The sequence below is a fragment of the Berghia stephanieae genome, chromosome 6 (genome assembly GCF_034508935.2).
Source record: "Berghia stephanieae isolate SIO BIC M18660-M18661 chromosome 6, UCSD_Bste_1.3, whole genome shotgun sequence".
In the NCBI taxonomy this organism is placed as follows: domain Eukaryota; kingdom Metazoa; phylum Mollusca; class Gastropoda; order Nudibranchia; family Aeolidiidae; genus Berghia; species Berghia stephanieae.
The window spans coordinates 36,477,164-36,500,312 of NC_088365.1; the positions used below are offsets into that span (position 1 = coordinate 36,477,164).

Below are 23,149 nucleotides of genomic sequence, written 5' to 3' on the forward strand. Positions count from 1 at the left end.
TCAGACTGCCAACTGTCCTCGAAACCCAGTTGTCCTCCATCCAAAGGTGCCTGTAAAAACAGACTTGAATGAATGTTAAATTATGAAAGAAGATTTTAACCTGATTTGCATACCAATGTTGGAAAAAAAAAATCCATGTAAAAGATAACACAAAGGCACATGCTTCAAGCAATGTACCTTTATAGAAATATTTGAATTTTATACTTAGAATGCCTAAGAAATTGTATAGAGTCACTCTGCCCCTTACCATCACCTTGGTCATACCGACACCTATGCGAGTTGCATCAAAAAATAAACAATTTCTCGAGTCACGTGTTAATTCTGACTATGACTGTCATCTGCATTTTTTGCGGCCGCAAATATCAGGGCGATCCGCAAATTTTGGCAAAATTCCCAAAATTGGCAAATCGTGGGAAAATTGGCAAATCGCGTGGCAAATTTTGGTGAAAAAAAGAAGCAAAAACAAAATAACGAAAAAAAGGTGCGAAACTTGAGAAATGTTGCAGGTTTGCCTGGGCCCAAACCAAGGGAAGCTACTCTCTACGGATAATGATCCTTTTTAAATCTTTGTAACAACGCTATTCACTTAATAAATGTAGCCTCCTTAAATGTCATAAATTGTCTTTTATATATATATTTTTTCTGTATCGCGTGTTAATTTTTACTGAAACGCTTAGTTCTCGTCGGCAAATTTTTTGGCAAATTTTGGTCTTTTTGGCAAATTTCTTTGCAAATTTTGGGGTATGTTTTGGCAAATTTTGGCAAATTTTAGGTCCCAATTTGGCAAAAAATGCAGATGACAGCTATGAGGCTTAGTCCATGCCAGTCCCCTTTGTTTTGTCTCCATCTCGATCAGTGCACAGCCAAGAAAAGCTTTTATTTTCTAAGATCTGACAACTTTTTTCACAAAAGTAAGTGAAATATACTTTCCTTATCGCGAATCGGATTATCACCTAATAAAAAAAGCCAGAAGGTGAGCTCTTTTCAGCGAAACAGTCATGACTAGTTTAGAGCCATAAGGTCTGACAAGTGTGTAGTAGTGGTTGTTTACACATTGGAACACACGAGGAGGTTTGATAGGGGATGTCATTAAGGGGCATACAGATCAGTCGCTTTTGCCACATACCTACCCCTTCATGAGTCTTTCAAAGCCATTTGGCCCATTGAGCTGGAGTTTATCCCAGTTTCTGTAGCGTGAAACGAACAATAGCAATTGCTTGCTATCGTTTGGATAGGACACTAGTCTATCGCAAAGAATTTTCTGCCAATTCTAACAGACTCTGCTACCCATTTACTGCTGGGTGGACAGGGGGATCGGAAAAAAATCTTGACTGCATCCGGGATCGATCTTGGTCCCTTTGCTGATGCAAGTGCTCTACCAACTGAGTAATCGGGACCCGCCCCCCCTTCACCAGACAGAAGCGTATAAAAATTAAAAGATTGAAAGGATGCTTGTATAAGCTACAAGTACTTTGACTGGTCGGTAGCACCAAAAACATTTATTAACAGTCACTCAAAAGGTGTTGGCATACCTGGTAGAGAGAAATTGATGTCAATTCAATATAAGAAACTTTTAGATTTTAGAAGCTGGCAAACTGGTCTCTTGTGAGCTTCATCTAGTTCAAATGATGTCATTATATTGCAACATTGGTTTTATTTTCTGCATAGGAGAGCATTTTTTGTGTTGACATCCATCATAAGCCTTAGGATGACGGCAAGGGGCAGAGTGACTCTAGTATTGTATATATCACATAATTCTCTGATTTCCAAAGTTAATTTGGCATTGTACAGAATGCTGAAACTTCATACATTACCAATAATAGCTATATTAACCTCATGTCCACATGGATCAGTGTTCAGGTAGCTTCAATAGAAATATCACATGGTCAAAGTGACGGCATGGGCATAAACAAAGAAAGGATAAAAAACCTTCAATGACAACAAATATTCTTGACTGCACATTTCAGGTTTGCTAGAGATAAGCAATAAACAAAGTGAAGTGAACAAAAATTTATATCCTTGTCACATAACGACGAAATAATTTCTTAAAATAACATTTGGAACATTCAGACATATGACATGTAATCAAACTGGTATTGTTGATTTTGGTGATGTGATCTAATCACAAAGCTGTAAGCTGAAGTTGAGTTTACACAGGTCTGTAAAGAGCGCATGACTTGCTTGGAAAATTGAGTGAAAGGATGCCCTTATGCTTGTCATTCTCTCCCATCTCAATCTAAAATTGGAATTCCAACATGAGTACCAAATAATGCCATGTCTTCCTTGATATCAATCACAATTTTCTTAAATGTTTTGAGTAAGCGAATTACATCATTTCATCTTGTGGACATTGTACATTTGATATAAAATTGCCAAACGTACCATTTTAAGGCACTTGTAATTTCTTACCAAAATCACAACAGATTTGCACCTGGGAGGCCGTAAAAAATACTATTTGTGCCCAACAGGATGTGACAACAGTGTGTATCCAAAGGGCTTACTATGGGAGTGATAAGACGCGTGGTTTGATTTGTGGTCAGAGTCTGATTGTTACCCATTCTACCACATTGACACAATGGTTCCACAAAATCAGAGTGATACTAGATTGCCTAAAACATGGAACAGGAATGGATCAGCCATATCAACATTAACATGGCATTAGGAGGTTGTGGGAGGAAAAGGAGTAAGAGATGAACTTCATAGTCATAGAGATAACAGTACATATGATGCAATATGCTTAAGATTTCTTGACTTTATCATAATTCAGTTATCAAGAGACCAATATATTGGACATCAAGAGAAATATACGGTGATATCCGGTTAAACCGAAAAGGGCTAGGGCAAAAATATCAGGAAAATAAAGAGAATTTGAGATAATATCAATATTTTCCTCTTTGAAATTTTAACAAACTACAGATTATCCACAAACATTAATCATCATAATGCTGCTTAACACAGAGCCATTGCATTTTACTGTTGACACATATTTTTCAATATTTTCCAAAGGTGATTCATATATCCTTGATTTAATACAATCTGCTGAGACTGGACTTTTTAATTACCTAATACTGTGATCATTATTGTTTGTCCTCGTTCTAGAGCAAAGTGTAATCTTTTCACTCTGCTATACGAGAATCAATGTGTGGCTTTGTGGTCTAATGTTATGATAGGCTGCAAGTCTCGTACCTAATAATAAATGTTGCTGTTGGAGATATTATTAATCTTTTCCTCCTTGCTATTGTTAACAAACTATAGATTATCTAAAAACATTAATAAACATAATAATGAACTGAATGTAAAATATTTATTGGATATTGCGCTAAAATAAAGCAACCAAATTTTTCTATCATATTTCAACTAAAATCGTAATTGTTTTCACTTTGGTAATGCCAGTCAGTTGTGCACTGTTAACTTTAGACTCAACTCTCACTACAACCTTTGACATGTTCAAAAATATATTTAAAAAAATAATGTCCAGAAAACAAAAGGAGACTGAGGTCAAATCTTTACCTCAAGCTAGAATTGACATATTGTGTATTGAATCTGCACTGTACTGTTTATATATATTTTTAAAAACCCCCCCAAAAAAACCAACAAAAAAAACCCAAAGAAAAACAAAACAAACAAAAAAGAAAACAAGCCCCCCCCCAAAAAAAAAAAGAAATTTATACGTTGAATGAGATGTCAATTTTGTATTCTTGCTCTGAACAACAATCCATGACTGGCTTAAAAATCAGGACCAACAACTGATTATGATCATGAGCTGAGGAGTGACAAGAATAGAAGCTAGAAATCTGATATAAAAATAAACAAATCCTCTGACCTTCCAAGCCTCCTCTATTCCTTATTTATTCTTTTTCTTCTTTTCCTTATCTTTTTTCTTTTTCTTCTTTTCCTTATCTTTTGTCACTAATTCATCAGCTGCAAGATTTAAACTATGATCTACATCTGAGTGAATTGTTCCATCGTGTATTGAATGTTTACTTCTCTTTTTATCGGATTTCATCACCCCAGGGTCATGAGTACCAGCGTCCTCAGAAAATGAACTAAATTCAGTCTTGATGTGTGTCACGTTTATCTCAGATGTATTTATATCTCCATTTATTTGACCTTCACTTTCAACATGATCATCATTGGCTTTATGTTTTTTTTTCTTGTGTTTTTTCACTTTGTTGATGGAAGGTGTGGAAGCTAATACACTTCCTGCATCACCAGAATTGCTAACTAAATAATTATGAGGCTCATTGCCATCTTCACAGTAAAGTCTTTGTCGCTTCACTACAAGAGATGGACCATTATCAGATGGTTGGTTTCTTTTTCTATCTTTGCGAGAGCTATGTTTTCTTTCTTGAGGTGTCCGACCATCTGAAAACAGAAAAGAAAATGGAAATCAAAAAGCCATTTAATTTATCATTTGGAAAGACACTATTTTAGCCACAGATTGCTTCATAATGCACCTGTCCTGATTTCTACCTTTGACTGAAATATGCTAGTCTAAGGAAAGGAAATGACAGTCCACCTTGGTTACAATAAAGTTGACAGGACTGGAGGTCAATGTTTGTTATAACCGAGTTTTGTTGAATCTGAGTTGATAGTTTGACAAGATAATTTATTATACAAGGGATATAACCTTGTAAGTACTTAAAGTTGGTAAAAATAAATGGAATAAATGCCGCATTGTCCCTAAAGCACCATGAATCTTGAGGGATAGGATTGACACTCAACCTCTCGTTTCCTTGAAAAATACCTTTAACAAAAACACTCAAAATCCTGTCTTGGCCTTCATCAAGCCGAAGTTAGTTTCATTGGTGTTTCTAATTAAATAACCTTTGAAAATATGACAATTTTTATGGCAATAGGAGTGTCCTGTTCAAACAGATATTGTAGATGGTAGGTAAAATTATGGAAGATTGAGATGTGCATATAAAGGAGAATGTTTTAATTAGGAATGAATCACCTTTATTCTACCTTACTGCTGTGCCTTATAGGTACAAGGTACCAATATTTTAGAATAATACAGGTCTATCTGTTTGTATGGCACCACTCAAAATATCCAGTGTTTATGCATCTTCAAATGACACAACATTAATGGAATGAAATAACGCTGTACTTAGGACTATCTCTTTTGCTTCATAAATGTCTTTGGTATCAAAAAAAAAAAAAAAAGAAACAAGAAAAGAGAAAAATTTATTAAAAAAAAAAAAATTAAATCGTTATTTGAATATAAGAGCACATGTTTTGCTGACTGGAGAGAGACACCCAAATAAATGCACAACTACACATCACAGAAGCATCTATAATGTTTTGACTTGCAATCCTTTACAAAGGATTGTTATATATTTTTCCATAACAAAGCCACGAGAAATTAATAAAGATAATTTGTCAGTGCATCTTATTGCACACTTTTATGTACAGATACAAAACTTTTACATTACATCAATACAACATGAGAGCCCATTCAGCTTATCACACAAGACATACATTCAGGCACACAAAACTTTATATCTTGCCTTTTCTGTCATCACAACTGGAGGGTCAAATCCATTATCATAATAAGAGAATAATAAACAAAACTTAGAGACACAAGAGCAGGATTATTTATAGAAGCAGAGCTTGTCATTAAGATATGGAACATATATTCAAGATGTTTCATTCATCCTAATTTCTGTCTCTCCAACATCATCAGGTTGTGCCATTGTTATAAAGATATTAGGGTGTGCCACAAAGGGTGTTTGAAGACATTGCCTTTAAAGTGATATATACTTTTTTATGACTGCTACTTAATAATAACAATAAAAATAAAGAAATAAAAGCAAACTCAATGAATTTATGATGTTGCATTTCTTTTGCCAATACAGTGCAGGCCACTTAATTGGAATAGCACCATTACACAGAAATCATTCCAATTAACCGATTCGTTTGTGGTCTCCATTGAAACAGCTATCAAGACTACATATATATCTTTGCAGTTGCTATATATTTATTTATAATAATACATAACATCCTTTTATGGATATGTCTAAAGTTTTATTTTCCTTTCTCCATTACAGTTAACATTTCATGTGTAGTCACAATCGTGGACTTATTATACAATCCCGTTTGTAAAGTTATTTAATATCATTGTTAATTAATAGAATTTTTGTTCATTTGAAGACACACGATGACTCCATTTTTGTTCCATTCAATAAGAATATTGTCTTTGGAAAGAAACATTTCTTTAACTGTTTGCTGAAGATCTGAAACCAGTATAAATTATATAGCAAAAATTTTGTCACAGACAAATCGTTCCAATTAAGTGGTGTTCCAAATACCACTTAGCCTGAAAATAAACAAAACGTAAAATATTTCTTACCCGATCCAAATGGAGTGAATCTTTCTCTCAGACCCACAGGAAGACTCACACTGCCACTGGGAGTACTCTGTAAATCCTTGACAGCAAAATGTGTTTCATTTGAATCAAGCCGGACAGTCTTTGTCACTGAAAGACTGTTTTTTATAGAAGGGCCTGGAATTAGGTAAAAGAATCATGAGAGTTTGCAATTGAAGCACGTCAGTTTTGGCAAGATCAAATATATATAAGAGAGAGAGAGAGAGAGAGAGAGAGAGAGGGGAGGAGAGGGAGAGAGAGAGAGAGAGAGAGAGAGAGAGAGAGAGAGAGAGAGAGAGAGAGACAGAAGAGAAGAGAAGAGAGAGAGAGAGAGAGAGAGACAGAAGAGAAGAGAAGAGAGAGAGAGAGTAAAAACACTCACCAACTTTAATCTTGTCATCGGATTTGACCAACACATTAAAGCCCATGTTCTGAAGAAAAAAATAAATGAACATCCCCTTGAAACACAGATAATATGGTACATTGTGTTTGATAAATTTTACTTTTCAATGCGATCTATTACCAAAACATAAAATATAAAGACTGCTGCAGATGGAGAATTCAAAATAATATAGCACCAATTCACCAGCAATGATGTCTCTCCAATCCTCTCTATCATCAGCCCTCTTCAAGTTCAAGAATTTATCATCTATATCATCGCTAAGATATCATTCATTTATTGAAGCCTCTTACCTATGCCATTGCTTGTCTTCCTTTACCTCTTCTTACTTCTATTCTTTAAGTTAACACCGCTTTTCCATATCATTCTTTAAGAAAATGTGAGCAAGACTTATTTCTGATCACTTTGATATAAGAAAAATCTTCAGGCAAGTTCAAATCTGGACATATTTGGGAAACCTGAAAATCTTTAGAATTTCTGTAATTAAGGAAATTATAGGAAAAGCGGCATTTCTATTCTGGTGCCTTTGAGTTTCTGCTCAGAACCATGAATTCTGTCCATTTTGTGTTAAACAAAACTCTTCACCTCTCTTAGTCACATGTCACTTTCATATTATTTATTTATTTATTTAAAATATAAATTAAAGTTGAAAAAGAATGGATAAGCAATGTTCATGATATACCACAGGTTTATTTACATTGTTTTTGTAGTTTCACCTCATATTTACCCTAATTTACATTTTTTAAAAATAATTCTGCATTCTCAACTTTTAAAGATGATAATATGATAGAGTAATTTTTGTTTTGTTTGTTTTTTAAAATAATACGTATTGCATTCCGTGTATATTGTACGCCTGTAACTATATTGTATGGAAGGCGCTATATAAATAAATTACTTTATCATTATTATTATCATCATTCAGCAATAGGGGTTTATAAATAGTGGCCTACTTTTCAAACAGCTAAAACACTCTAATAAGGGCTACCGTCATGACCTAAAGACCCAAAATGGCAGTACCTTTGGACTTCTACAAAAGATAATCTAGATTGAGATTGCTAGACATTAAAATAAAATAAATATGAACAATTTCATAGTGCATTTTCGTGGATATACCATGCTCCAGCAATGGCAAGCTACTGTAATAACAGATTTATGATATTTGCTGTAAAAATCACAAATGGGCTTGAAATATTGAAAACGTGTGGCAATGGTTGCCAGTTGTTAATGGGCCCTCGTTTTATCCATATTGATGTTGCCAAGTAGCTTCACACATATCATTTATTTCCCTTCATCAACACGACAAACTGTTATACTCTTCTGTTTTGCTAAATCAATAGGCATATAAGTACAAATCACATCTTTTTGCTTTTCTACACCAGATATGAAAACAGAATTGCTGACCTGTGAGCAGCTTAGCAGCTTATCACAGATCAGATTTTTTTCTTATTATACTTATAAGCATTCTTAGAAGCAGCTTTCTCAGGAGACTATGAGGCCTATCCTAACAAAGCTTCTAAGGATGGTCTGTATCACTGCAAAAGTTTTCAATGTAGTCTTGATTGGTTGTTCCATTTATGGACATTGCAAGAAGAATAAGGTAACTGGCATGCCACTTAATAGGATCAATTTCTATTTAACGATGCTGTTCCGATTATGTGTTTTGCACTAATTTCAGTATTGTTAGTGCCAACAATAAAATCTTAACACACAGAAAAGAGAGTCCTCAATCTACATTCATCCATATATACCAAGATGTACCGAAAATACTAACTATGGTGAAATATTTCCTCTTAACGACAGGGATTCACTCACCTAGTATATTACAATTAATCAGAAAATATAACTTGACCACAAACCTGACAAGAAATTGTTTCCATTTCATACACAGTGACCAAGCCACTTTTGCCTTTTTTCTCCTTGAGTGTTGAAAATATTAAAAAAAAAATCAATCAAAGTCTAAGACAATCCAATATGAATCAATAGAATGCATCAGATGTCTTCAGTCTACATATTTAATTTAATTAATGTCATCAATATTTTTTTTTATTTCAAAGGAAAGAAAAAGAGGAAAATACTTTTAACTCAATGACTTCTGAGGGAATTCGTTCATTTTATTAAGAATCTGTTTCATGATAATTTATTATAGATCATTATTACATTAGAAACAATCAGATGGCAATAAAAGACATCCGTTTGTAAAATAAATAAATAAATAAATAACAACAAAATAAAACAAGAGAAAATCTATTTTTACTATCGAAAACATCCTTCTTGTATCTCTGCTTATTTGACTCATCACAGCTATCAAATTTTTAAAAAAAGATTTAATTGTATTGTCTTGTAAAAGAAGCAATCTAAACCAAGGTTTGGCTCATTTGCATGAGTCTTAATGTTTACAAAAATATCCCATACCTTGCAAGATTACTTACAAAATTATAAAGACTACTCTATAGGAGACCTTTTCATACTGTCCACTGAGAGTGGCTTTCATTTGTTAGATTAATTGTCATTGAGTGGCAAATTTTGTGACTGCACTGTGTTGATTATTCCAGCTTACAAGAGAAAATTATTGAAAGCCCTTCTGTAGCATTTGCATGCAACCCAATGGATAGGGAGTCTATCACAAAGTATTTTCCACCAGATCTAGCAGACCCAGCTACCCAATCACTGCTGGTTGGACAAGAGGTCAGAAAAAATCTTGACTTCACCCGGGATAATTTGTCCGTTTGGGTATGAAGTGAGTGACCTATCAACTAAGCTATTGGGACCCCCCATATTAATGTAATGTCTTTGCAAGTTTCATAATTACAGGGTTATTTACTATGACATCAAATTGACATATATGGTCTTTTAGTTGGGAAAGTTCCCACTAGACAAGACAATGTTTTAATACAGGAGATGAGGCTAGATAGATCAGACTAGACTGCCTCGAAATCTTATTCAGAAATTAATGGGCAAAATGCATTACAACTTTCCTTCCCTTTCAATTTTTCTTTACCTAATAACATTCTTTGGCTGATAATTCGGTACTGTTGTAACCCTAAGGCAAGATTTAGGTAGTGACCACTGTATGTACTATTTAATAACAGAATAAAGCAAAATGTATACAAAACTAGACAATTTACCTCAATTTGAAGAATTTCATCAGGTTCATATGTGATGCCATTTAGATGTCTGATGTCAAACTAAGGAGTAAAAAGGCACGCACAACAGTTAAACTTAAATTACACAGTGGTGATAATGGCAATTTGTAAAAAAAGGAGGAAAATGTATCGGTCTTTTGGTCAAACTCAACCAAAATCATAACATAAAATATCAGTTTTGTATATCAAATTACTAATTCTCGTGTACATTTATTCTTGATGTAAATTTCTAACGAATTGTCCTTTCCTTAAAACGATTTTTATAAAAATACCTTCTTTTCAAGACATTTAAAATGAACTTTTGGTCAAATGGCCTGAAAGTATTTGATTTCACTTGTTTTACCTCTGTAATCGTAGGCCAGTGGTTACGGATCTTACAAATAAGACTCAAATATCTTTAATAAATTAAAATGGTAAAACATTGTAATAACAAAGGTAAAAAGAATAAACTAAGTTGAGCACCTTTTACAATACTAACAGATCATCTCTCTATAACCAGATGACCTTTACAAAATTAATAGAGAGAGAGAGAGAGAGAGAGAGAGAGAGAGAGAGAGAGAGAGAGAGAGAGAGAGAGAGAGAGAGAGAGAAAAAGAGAGAGTAGTTTAAAATAATTGATGGGGCTCTTTTATTTTAATTAGGGGGAATAATTATCTCTTTAAACGGACCAATAACTGTACTATCACTCTTGACCTACTTACAAATAAAATCTAGACTCACTTACCCCCTCCCCCACCCCCTTCCTTTTCGACAACCAATTGCCTTGTCTCACTTTTAACATCTAGCATCAGTTTGTTTAGACTGATGCCATAAAAATGGGAGTCTCATCTAAATTCATGCAACTGAGCACAGGTGTTAAAGTATGACACAAGACATGACTGATTTTTTCACGAATAGGTAAATGTTTGACACAGCAAAATCAATGGAAAATTTCAGAGAAAATCCCAAAATCCTGAAGAAGATTATAATCACAGATTACAGTGTGTAAGAAGCTACGAAGATGAAAGTTGGGGGTGCCATTTGAAATGGGTTGCGCGCATTTGCTATGCTAAAATATTACTACTGCACACAAATTTTCAGGCATTGGGCGCATCAAGAGACAATAAAAGTAATTCTTTGTTCAAACAACCTATTCCCCTTTTTGCTCAATTGTTCAGAAAATTAAATATGATTTGTTCATATCTATAGAAAAAATGTCAACAATGTAAATCTCTCTTGATTTTTTCACTCCATAATGTTTGTATGATGGCACAAAACAAGGCCCCTCATCACTTTCAAGTTTTAAGTTGCATCTGTTACTTTCACGTAAAAATTAAATGCAGTAGATTACTCTCATATCTAATTATGTAGCAAAGTCTGACTACTGTTACTAGCTACAGAAATCTGCATAAACTCCTAGTCCATCTGCAAAGGGATTAAATAAAAAAATAAAAATTGATATTTACATGACTGATCTTTTTGTGATAACTGTCAACAGCTTATCCTCTTTTCAAATGTAACCACAAGAAAATAGCCATCCAGTCTCCACTAGCTCATGTAAAAAGGGAAAATGGTAGACCAAACAAAACAAACAAACAAAAAAAAGCGATGTCAAGAATCTCCTCTTATATGTTGAGTTAGAAGATCAATATCTGTGTATATGACATGTGCATTGTCAGCAGTACAAACTCCACTGGATAGTCAGTGATGATAATAACAATTTGTCAAAAAGGAGGAAAATCTATCAGCCCATCCGTCAAGCCCAAATCAAGAGCAAAAATAACAGCTATTCAATGTTACTTAATATTGTGTAATATATTACTACTTCTAAAACACATCTATTCCGATCATTAGATACAAACTGAATTTTTGTAAATATAATTCAACGAATTGTCATTTCCAATTAAACATTTTAGAGCCCCTTAATGCCGCCCACCATATCAAGAGATTATGATAAACTTTTAGCCAAAAGGAGGTATTTGATTTTATATTACAAATCCCAAACCCGGCTAGTGTGTGCATTACTGCAACCTTGTGGTTATGCGGTTTATAAATAAGAATTTTTAATCAACTGCAAAACATACTCCATCAAAAGAGTGAATTTAAATTAAGCCTTTAAAAAAATTTAGATATAAGTTGTAATGAATTCAATTGAAATCAGAACAAACAAACAAACAGACAAAAAAAAAAAGAGTACACAGCTAAAGGGTACAAAAATATGAACAACCATTTCCTCCATCCCCTTCCCATTCAATCATCTTTCATATAAGGCCAACAGGGGTATTGTGCCACTTTTCACACTTGACGCCAATGTGTCTAGACTCAAGACTAATGTCATGGGCACGGGAGTGTCACCAGAAACCATGCAGCTGAGCAGAGGTGTCAAATAAATTACACAAGACATAACTGTCCCCGCGGAAAATTGCAAATGAAAACCCCAAAAATTGCACCCAAAATTGAAAAAAATTGAATGCAAAAATTGCAAATTTAAGACATTGTTTTCAATAAACAGCGCACAATAATTTATTCTTGCTTTAATTCTATGATAAGCACAGTCCACCAATTTTAGTTGGTATGTATTATACAGTATTGTGTCCATAAATTACATTAAATTACATTGATATTGACATTGCATACACAGAAAAGAAATAATATGCCAGGTATATACAGGGGATGCCACCAGGAGATTTTGAAAAAAAAACAAAACAACACTTTTACACAAATGCATGAATTCCTAACAATTATGTGGTAGAAAAGCTCATAAATTTTTAAAAATATTATTATTATTATTATTATTATTATTATTATTATATTTCCAAGTACATCTATACGTCATAATAATACAATGGAACTCGGGAGTAACGAGATCGAGGGGACGGCATAAAAACTTTCTATTTCAGAGTTACATGAATCTATGTTTATGATAGTATATTAAACACCCAAAATAAAAATAAAAAATATATATAATATTGATGTTAGCAATAAAACTATTATTAAATAGCATAATGTCATATGGAGGGTAACAAATGACATAAATTTTGTCCCTGCTTACAACTAACATGATTCCTTTCATTTTTTTGAAAATATATATATCTAAATCGTGACTTATTTTACAGATTCAAAAGACTGGAAACAATTAGAAGTTCTCGCTATTTCTGAGTTAGCCTGCTTTTATTGTCAAGTCAAATAAGGAGAATAAACAGGGATTTATGTTTTACTCGTTATGTCCAAGCTCGTTACTTTCGAAATCTTTAATAGTTTTGTGTGACGGTGGCAGTAGTATTTTCCTATGTTTAGAATTATATGATTATATGTGACTCCAGAACATGGAAAATTGCAAAAAATTGCGGTAATGGCGAAAAATCGCGGCCGCGATTTCCTGGAAGGACAGATTTACAGCTGAACTACCACTTAGTGGAAAATGTTTGACATGGCAAAAACAGCAGAAAATTTCTGAAAAAATCCTAAAATCCCAGAATTCCGAAGAAGATTATCATCAACAATAGTGAATACTTGTGTGGACTCAAAATCCTGTGACTCTTCTTACATGGTTTTTATGTCTTTTAATTAGTTAGCAGTGAATTGCTGTCAGGAATTCGGTGATTTCAAAGAATAGTCCACTCTGGATAATCGCAACATTCGGTTAAATGCAACAAATACTATATAAAAGTAACTAGTTAATTGCAACAAACTGTGGTTAATCGCAACAAATTTTCGACCTCAAAAAGAGGACAATTCATGAAATCAATCAAACAAAATCTCATGACTAAATTTAATCATGGGTGAAATCATGACAGGTTAAAGAATCGAGAGTGGGCAGGGTTTTAAAGCTACAGTAGTGTGTCACCACTCTTTTAGAGACAAAAGAGGGCAGGGCTTTGCAATACGGGATTGTAAGGTCATCTATGACTATAAGATACGAGGCAATTGGGGTGGGCATAGTCTACACAACAGGTAGAAAATGACTCTTGTAAGGAGAGACTGAGAAATGATATTCTTTGATTTGGGATTGACAACTGTGCATTCTGACCAACAAGTTTGGTGAGAGCTTATCGTCTCTCATCACGGCTAATCTCTTTGACTCTTACAATTGTTAAGAACAAAAGAATGACAGTGAATCCACTCTGAATAAGATGTAGGGTTGCATCAAAGCTGCTTTTGCTTGTCAAAATCTATACAAGGCTGCCATATGGTTTTTGTTTCAATCAAATTGCTCAGTTTGTGGTGGACTAAGAACAATGTTTACAACTACAGATTTAAGTTTACCATACATGTCTAAAATGCTGCAATAGTGGATAGGAAACTCAAATTCAGTTAATCGCAACATTATCGCTGATCCCAGGGTGTTGCGATTATCCAGAGTGGACTGTAATTTGAATAATGTAAGCTTAAACTCAATATTTTAAAACTTGTTTCCAAATCAATGTATGAAATAGATACTGCAGATTATTGAGAATATATGTGACTCACCGTCTCAAAACAGTATTATGTTGGGATGAATGGGACACACAAAAATTATTTTTGAGATAAAAAGATAAGAAATAGCAACTTTTAGATGGTTGTTATGTAAGAAATCATCTTTTTTCTCCATCAAAGCGAATAGAAATTATCCCTAAGTTTGATATTTATCGCTATACTATAAATTCAATTTCCAGTACCCGTCTCACCCCAACATAATACCACTTTGAGACGGAGGATCACAAATTAAAAATTTAAAAAAAAATTTTATGCTCTTCCACTCAGCATCAGTCAGCTGCTAGTATTCAATCCATAAGATGAAGAAGCAACTCCACCCCGCGCATGTGTACTGTCTTACACCAAACCCAAATCAAAATAAATGATCTTCATCATTTAAACACTCATTTGCAGCAATCTCAAGTGATTACAGAATTATCTGGTTTATGGAGACACCACGATAATTTATCACTTTAAATTACAATACCTAGGGTTATTGCAGTTCGAAACACCCCAAGAAGTGATCAAGAGACCCCAAGCATAGTACTTGTTTTGATGCTAGTGTTGGTGGTTGTAGCAGTGGTGACAACTACTACTACTATAACTTCTACTACTACTACTTCTACTACCACTACTACTACTACCACTACTACTACAACCACTACTACTACTATTTTTGATCAAAATATATGGGAAATACCCACCCATGTAACATACAAGTTGAATATACCCAATAAAATGATCTAATTGCATTTATTTAGAACCTAATTCCTCCCTTGTAAACATTTCATAGATTTCTAAGTTAAACATATTGAGGCATATGCCAGTCAACTTTCACCCATGGATATGACGATTGTAAGGTGACACTCGTATTACAATTTCTCCTGACAGACAATGCTGTTGACGACCAGGTACTCATTTTACACCTGAGTATGGTGAGAGAATGTGAGTAAAAAGCCTTCACCAGGGATCTCAACTATGCACCAAGCGAAGCTCGAACCTAGGACCTTCTGATCTGAAAGCGAGTGTCATATCACAAGACCACACATAAAGTGGGACTAGAACTCATTCCTCTTAGGTTACAGTGTAATGACTTATCCACAGGCCTAGAAGTGATTCGGGAAAATATTTTTCCCTGCTTTTTCCCGGTTTTTTCCAGGCTCTAGGGAAAATTTTAAGGTAGTAATTTTCAAGCATATTCATCAATTCTAGACCAGTTACCACTACCTATATATATATATATATATATATATATATATATATATATATATATATATATATATATATATATATATATACATATAGAGAGAGAGAGAGAGAGAGAGAGAGAGAGAGAATCAGAAAAGAGGGGGAAATTATTGACTCGTAGTACATATTACTATAACAAGCCATCCAGTATCTAAGCCTACACCATCCGTGGGGAAAAAAAAAGGAAAAAGAGAAGAGAGAGAGAGAGAGAGAGAGAGAGAGAGAGAGAGAGAGAGGAGAGAGAGAGAGAGAGAGAGAGAGAGAGAGAGAGAGAGAGAGAGAGAGAGAGAGAGAGAGAGGAGAGGAAGAAGAGATGTGAGTGAAAAAGGAGTGGCTGAGATGAGAGAAAGAATATATTGACTCTGGCTATTAACACTTGGACGTATTCCTGTAAAGTCTAGGCCTCCTACAACATGCAAAAAAAATATTAAAAAAAAGAGAGAGACAGATAGAGAGAGAGAGAGAGAGAGAGAGAGAGAGAGAGAGAGAGAGAGAGAGAGAGAGAGAGGAGAGAGAGAGAGAGAGAGAAATGGGGAGAAAAGAGACAAAGAGAAGAGAAATCAATAGAGAGAAAAAGACATTTGAATATTACTATGAGAGAGAAAGTAGCGTCCAAAGACTTGTGGCCTACTTATTGAATTGCACATGAATGAAATAAAGCTAGTTAATCTAGAGACAGACAAAACAAACTTAGTACAAATTACAATGAGCAAACGACCTTAATCTGCCATCTCCAAATAATTGAATAACAAGTCACGAAAATTAATTAAAGTAGCCCAAGGACGTCGACCGTCTTTCTTAGCTTAGCTAACAATCGCATTCATGACCAAGTCAAAAACACACAAAAAAAAAACAAAAAACACACACTCACACACACACACTACTAAGATGAGGGGAGGGATGTGTGTTTCTATCACTCTTGTCTTGTCGACAATGATGAGTCAACTGAGTGAATCAAGCGTCTTTAAGTCTTTGACCAATCACAGGCTATCTAAACCGAACCGGCTGGTCGAAACAAAGACGCTTCTCGCCGTCGATGTATTACGCTATTGTTGTGCAAGTGGCAAGGAATATAACACCTTTTTGAGTAGGCCTAAAAGCTAAAATCTAAAAGTAAAAAATATAATTCTGAGGAATTTGAAAGTCACATTGTTGAAATCGGCTTGAAAAAAGAACAACATTGGTCCTTGTTTCAGAAAAATCGGTTGAAAACCAACTGTTTTACGAATAAATTCGATTTTAAAAATTGCTTTTGTTTATTTTCGATTTTTTTAGCAACTTTTTTATTTATCGGCCGATTTTCTTGATTTTTATATCATTCTTTATATCTCAATGAGACGAGATCAGTGATATACTTTGTTTGTTTCAAATGTAACTACAACATAATTTGGTTTTTTTACTTATCAACCGTGCCTGGATAATTTATTCAACAACTGACGCAACTATCCCATTGCCGTCTTCCAGTGTTTCAGCGATGACTCTAAACCACTTTAATTACGTCATGCACAGGAAACATGGTAATAGTCTGTGTACTCTACGAATGCGGACCGGACTTTGCTGATTGGGTCGATCGTCATAACATAGGGCCTAGTACTAGTAGTGTGAGGAAACCATAAGAGGCTGCTGCCATGCTCTAAGCCGATCGTTCGCAGGAAGAATACATGTTGGGTTGTTGTTCACCTAAATTTTTCTTACGGCTTTTTCCCGGCCCCAGACAATTTTCACCGATTTTCCCGGCTTTTCCCGGTCGGGAAATTTCAAAATAAAGTTCCCGGCTTTTCCCGGTTTTCCCGGCCCACTTCGAGGCCTGACTTATCCAGTTACACACACACACGCACACAAATGTTATATGAAACTCACCCCCTTTGGTACACGAAGTAAATGAAATTTGTCTTTTCTGCTATGACGCTCAAGAGTGATATTGTCTGCCTCCATGTTCTGTTTTATAATAAAAATATAGTAGCAAGCATAACTAAATTCATCCAGTACAAAAAATATTTTTAAAAAAGAAAGAAAAGAAAATACAAAGTACAATTGATAACGCTGGATATTGAAACTTGAACATGAAGTATGAATATATGATTTTTTCCCCCTTTTCTAACAAAAAAACCCCCAGGTGCCCATATAAAAAGTTTGTAGAAAAGGGCAAGATCCAAGAGCCATCAATCTGTTTCTGGTTTGAGACTCCTTAAAATTCCCATTCTGAATTTATAATGTGAGCTTCAATTTAATAAACGTAAACAAATAATGTGGACCTGTCACCCACCACTTCAATGGGTCCAGTCATCGAGGATTTCATGACATCCAGATTGCCGTCCTTCAGTTCTGCCACACCACTAAACAACATAGGAAATACAGGGAGGCAGAACAGATACTTAAACTGAACACCCTGTCACCTCATGGCATGAACTGGAGACTGGAACTCATTCAAATATAAAACTACCTTTATCTCTTGCCCCTCTGACTCCCCCGGCCATCCATCATCTTTTCTTCAATTACATACTAGTATCATTATTACTGTGACTACTACTTCTACTTCTACGACTACAACTATTACTGCTACTAATACTACTAAAAGTACTGCTGTTGCTTCTGCTGCTGCTACTGCCACTTATGATTATACTTTTGTATTTATTTCCAATTCCATTGTATTTATTTTCTAACAACAGTCTACACTTTATTTTATTTCACTTTGTATACTGCACTACACAGCTCCTCCCCACCTCCCTTTCTTTGACTTAATTAATTGCGCACCCTTTATTAATATCTGTTGTTCTATTATAATTCGTGCTTCCTTACAAAGGAGCATACTATTTCCTGCCCCATCAATGTTCTTGTTAATTTACCTTAACACCACCACAACCACATTATCTCATTTGTCTGTAGTGTTTCATTCATCCCGTTTTGTTCATAAAGGGGAAACCTGTAACGTCCACATTATCTGTTTTCATCTATTAAATTGAAAGTTACATTCAATTTCACATTGTTATTTAGTTCTTTGAGCTTCGAGCAGCAACATCTACATAATGCAGCATAGAGTATTTATAATAATTTAGTGTTCATTAGCCAATTCCTGTACTATACGACACAAAAGTACTTTGTGTGGAATGGGATGTGCATCCTGTTTATATCAGATCATGTTTAATGTCCACTTCCCACGATTGCATACATAGGTAATACTTTAGTTGAGAAGTTCATACATTGATATGAGTGGAGGTCACAGGGTCAAGCTTGGCGCATGGTGAACGAGAAGCCTGATAGAGCAGGTAGATGCACCAAAGAGGCTGTCATAATAATTCATAATAAATTGGAATCATGATAAATGTTTTTGATGATTACATAGTTTGTTGATAAATATATTCCCATTATGGACATATAATTTGTATGTTGCTAAGATATCATTATAATACATGAGCATTATAATCATATGCTCTATATTTTTATTTTTTTTACAAATATATATACCCCCTTTAAACATATAAGTACAAGCAATCCTAACCTACAATCTCTATGAGATTTTGGCACATAACAGACACAACTATCAACATCTCATCCTGAGAATTTCATAATTCTGACCTTCCAAATAAGCTTAGTAACATCTGTATTTCATTAGCTCTTGGTCAGTTGAGTTGCTATCCGTCACTACCCCCTGTTGTGAGAATGATTTATCTAGACGATGATAGTAGTAGTACAATAATAACTTCCCAATGACCACTAGCACTGAGTCTTATATAAATAATCTAGTTTTATACTTGTAATGTTGAAAAGGTACCAATGATGAATAGTAAACTTGCACTAGGGGCTTTGCAGAGACGCCAACTTTAAATTTGGCTCACATGAGTTTCAGACACCACTCGTAGTAATTTCAATGCCGAAAGAGGAATTTACGCATATAAGAAGAAGGAATTGGAATGGTATTTGGCATTGTGTTTACACATTGTATAGTTCTAAATAGATAACTGATTAGAATTATATTATGAAACACATTGCCAAATACAATCCCAAAGTTTCCTTATTTCAAATGAAGTAAAGCGCCAAAACATAATGGTAGAGATTGTAGTACTGGTGGTAGTGAGGATGATGTGGTGTTGGTGGTTGTAGTAATGGTGGTAGTGATGATGAAGATGTGATAGTGGTTGTTGTTGTAGTAGTAGTGGTAGTGATGATGATGTGGTGGTGGTGGTTGTAGTAGTTGGTAGTGGTGATGATATGGTGGTGGTGGTGGTTGAAGTAGTGGCTGTAGTGATGATGATGTGGTGGTGATATAGTGGTTGTAGTAGTTGTGGTCGTGATGATAATGATGTGGTGGTGGTTGTTGTAGTGGTGGTAGTGATGTTGATGTGGTGGTGATGGTAGTAGTAGTACAAATGGTAGTGATGATGATGTGGTAGTGGTGGTTGTAGTAGTAGTAGTGGTAGTGATGATGATGTGGTGGTGGTGGTTGTAGTAGTGGTAGTGATGATGTGGTGGTGGTGGTTGTAGTAGTAGTGGTCGTGATGATGATGTGGTGATGGTGGTTGTAGTAGTAGTGTAGTGATGATGATGTTGTAGTGGTGGTTGTTGTTGTTGTAGTAGTAGTAATAGTAGTAATAGCAGTGGTAGTGATGATGAGGTGGCGGTAGTGGTTGTAGTAGTAGTGGTGGTGGTAGTGATGAAGATGTGTAGGTGGTGCTTGTAGTAGTAGTTGTGGTGATGATGATGTGGTGGTGATGGTGGTTGTAGTACAAATGGTAGTGATGATGATGTGGTGGTGGTGGTTGTAGTTGTATTGTTAATGATGATGTGGTGGTGGTGGTTGTAGTGGTATTGGTAGTGATGATGTGATGCTGGTGGTTGTAGTAGTAGTGGTAGTGATGACAATGTGGTAGTGGTGGTTGTAGTAGTAATGGTAGATGCAGTGATGATGATGTGGTGGTTGGAGGGGGGGGGGGGGGAAGTATCCTTGGAACAAATTGACCTCAAAGGAATTTGACGGAAGTTGCCCGGAGCCCGGAATGTAACATACTAAATCATGTTAATACGGGCAAGGAGGGGCGATGGCTAGGCTAACCCTACCTGTTGGTTAATAATAATAATAATAATAAATATAGCTGCGCAGTCTCTATGGACGCTTGCATGAATGTGTGTGTCACTTCAAGTTTGTCAGTCTGTTTCTACTATCCAGTTAGTAATCTGCCTCCATAAATCTCTGTCTAGTGCAAGTGTTCTCTTAGCTTTAGAATGTCATCATGTGTGTTAAGGTGCTCAGGCAGTTGGATGTTTCCTTATGTTGTTGAAATCAGTTCTTCGGTTGTTGTTTCTAAATGTATTTGATATTTTTTGAGATCTTGATTCAATGTTGTTGGAAGTGAAGTTGGTGTTCGCCCTCTGTATTTGGCTCCTTGTTTGAAGTAATCATCCATTGAGGTTTGTGCTGGAATGTTTTCATCTCGTCGGAGCACGTGTCCGAACTGTTTCCATCTTTGTTTCTTTATACGCCTACTGACTGGTTGTACTCTGCATCTGCCATATACATCCTCATTACTGATTTTGTCAGGCCAATATGCCCCAATAACTCATCTCAATTGTTTGAGGTGAAGGGAGTCCAGGGTGTCTAAATTCTTTTTTGTAAGACCCCAAGTACCACAGTTGTACATAAGGATTGGCAGCACTAGCGCTTCGTAAAGGCGTATTCTTTTATTTTCATTAATGATGTTCAACCTGTTCCAAATGTTGTGTAGTTCTCTGAATGCAGTTTGAGCTAGCATTTTTCTCTGTTTGATGCCCTCATTCTCATTTTAATCAAGTTTCCGAGTTTTCTAACACTTTTCCATTCCGCTTGTTTCATTGGTATATGAACTGTTGGTTAATACAGGGGTATAGCGAATAGCGAGAAGGTGCCGTTACCTCTATTCTCACCCAGGATGAAAATAGCCATGACCACTCCCTTCTCTTTTCTCTCTCTCTCAAAAAAAGGAAAGAGTAAATAAGAGAGACGGAGACACACACACACACAGAGAGAGAGAGAGAGAGAGAGAGAGAGAGAGAGAGAGAAGAGAGAGAAGAGAGAGAGAGACATAGGCACTTTGATAAAATTTTCAAACTCAAAATATCTTGATTTGACTCAGTCAGGGGGGTGGGACTTGAAAAAACATAAAATTTGAGACCTTATTTGTTTCTCTACGACCTACGGTTCCAGAGTTATTTATATTTTTCTATTGAATTTTTTTGTCAATTTTACAGAGAGAATCTGTGATCTCACTGCTGCCTCAAAACCAGCATCTCGCGGCGATCGGGAAATTTTGAGTTTTACAGTCAACATGGCCCACTTATTGTTTTCAGTAATTTTGTTTCAATTAAAAAATAATTGACAAGTGTTGGGTATCATTTTAATGGTCAGAAAATAAGCTTTATTTTCATAATAATCATTTTTATGGATGGAAAGTATGGAAAAAATTAAGGATAAATGAAAAGGGGGAAAAATATGAGGTTTTTGTCCTAAAAAGTGGGGTTGATGGCGGAAAAAATAAAATAATGAGCGAGTGTATCAATTTTGATGAAATTTGGCAGAGATATTCTTCAATTAATTGTCTATCGATGTATGAAGTATAATTAAAATGTATCCATAATTTAAAAAGTTCTTATAATTAAAAAAATTATAAATTTTTATTACATAAGCTTTCTGAGAAATACAATCAGGAATTAAGAATTAAATACACCGTTAGAAAGCTTGTTTTGTGCCCTTTATAATGATACCAAAGTTAGTCACATAGGTTCACAAATAACGCCACGGTGACCAAAACAGTAAAGGGTCAAAAATAAAGTTCCAAAAAACGAGTTTCACCATACAGTGAGCCTATCGGCGGCCACTGGACTGGAGTTATCAAAGTCAAAGTGCCTAAGAGAGAGAGAGAGAGAGAGAGAGAGAGAGAGGAGAGAGAGGAGAGAGAGAGAGAGAGAGAGAGAGAGAGAGAGAGAGAGAGAGAGAGAGAGAGAGAGAGAGAGAGAGAGAGAGAAGAGAGAGAAGAGAGAGAAAAATGAAAGTATCTGGTAGACTATTCATTAATATTAATTATCAATAACGGAGTCTCCTCCCTGGCATTTACTATACTATCACTATCTACTTAATAAAAATTTGTAAACTGTCAGAGTCCATGCCCCCCTCCCCCACGGTAAATGACGCTATTTATATTAATAAATTTATATTTAATTAAAAAGTGAAAGTGTTTACGGAGTTCATCAAAATCATAGTGAACAAAAAAAGTCAAAGTGATTCAAATTCAAAGTGGAGTGGGATTGGAAAATTATGTTAAATGTTAGCTACCTCGCCGCGGGGAACAACAGAACACCAGAAGTAAGTAGAGGTATTGTATTAGTTTGAAGTTTGATATTCTCCCGAGAAAAAAATTGGGGTTTCACATTATTATTTGCTGCTTGTGTAAGAGTAAGTAAAGTCGTAGCTATGTATTTTAAACGTTAGGATCTACTGCTGATTGTACCATCAGATAACAATGATGATTATATACTCCACATTGTAGTGATTGATTACTTTCGTTTTCGTTTTCCTTCAGGCCTACC

General features: G+C 35.2%; 1 protein-coding gene across 2 annotated transcripts; it reads right to left on the minus strand.

Annotated features, from left to right (window-relative positions):
* Nucleotides 1-636: 636 nt before the first annotated feature.
* Nucleotides 637-23,105, minus strand: LOC144974968 (uncharacterized). Of its 2 annotated transcripts, none has more exons than XM_078918534.1 (7): nucleotides 22,896-23,105; nucleotides 17,453-17,530; nucleotides 9,893-9,952; nucleotides 8,624-8,683; nucleotides 6,750-6,798; nucleotides 6,353-6,505; nucleotides 637-4,365 (listed from the first exon to the last, which is right to left on the minus strand). In XM_078918534.1, the coding sequence occupies exons 2-7, from the start codon at nucleotides 17,525-17,527 to the stop codon at nucleotides 3,845-3,847; spliced, it is 918 nt and encodes a 305-aa protein (XP_078774660.1). In that variant the 5' UTR covers nucleotides 17,528-17,530; nucleotides 22,896-23,105; the 3' UTR covers nucleotides 637-3,844. The 2 variants fall into 2 exon arrangements, with proteins under 2 accessions (XP_078774660.1, XP_078774661.1); XM_078918535.1 differs by lacking the exon at nucleotides 22,896-23,105 and adding an exon at nucleotides 19,169-21,430 and having other exon boundaries at nucleotides 3,727-4,365.
* Nucleotides 23,106-23,149: the final 44 nt, after the last annotated feature.

Excerpts from the sequence above, each read along its gene's own strand:
- LOC144974968 (XM_078918534.1), bottom strand. The coding sequence starts at position 17,527 with ATGGAGGCAGACAATATCACTCTTGAGCGTCATAGCAGAAAAGACAAA. Across the intron at positions 8,684-9,892 it reads ATGAAATTCTTCAAATTGAG|GAGAAAAAAGGCAAAAGTGG; the intron begins GTAAATTGTCTA and ends TCAACACTCAAG. Across the intron at positions 6,799-8,623 it reads TGGAAACAATTTCTTGTCAG|AACATGGGCTTTAATGTGTT; the intron begins GTTTGTGGTCAA and ends TTTTTTCTTCAG.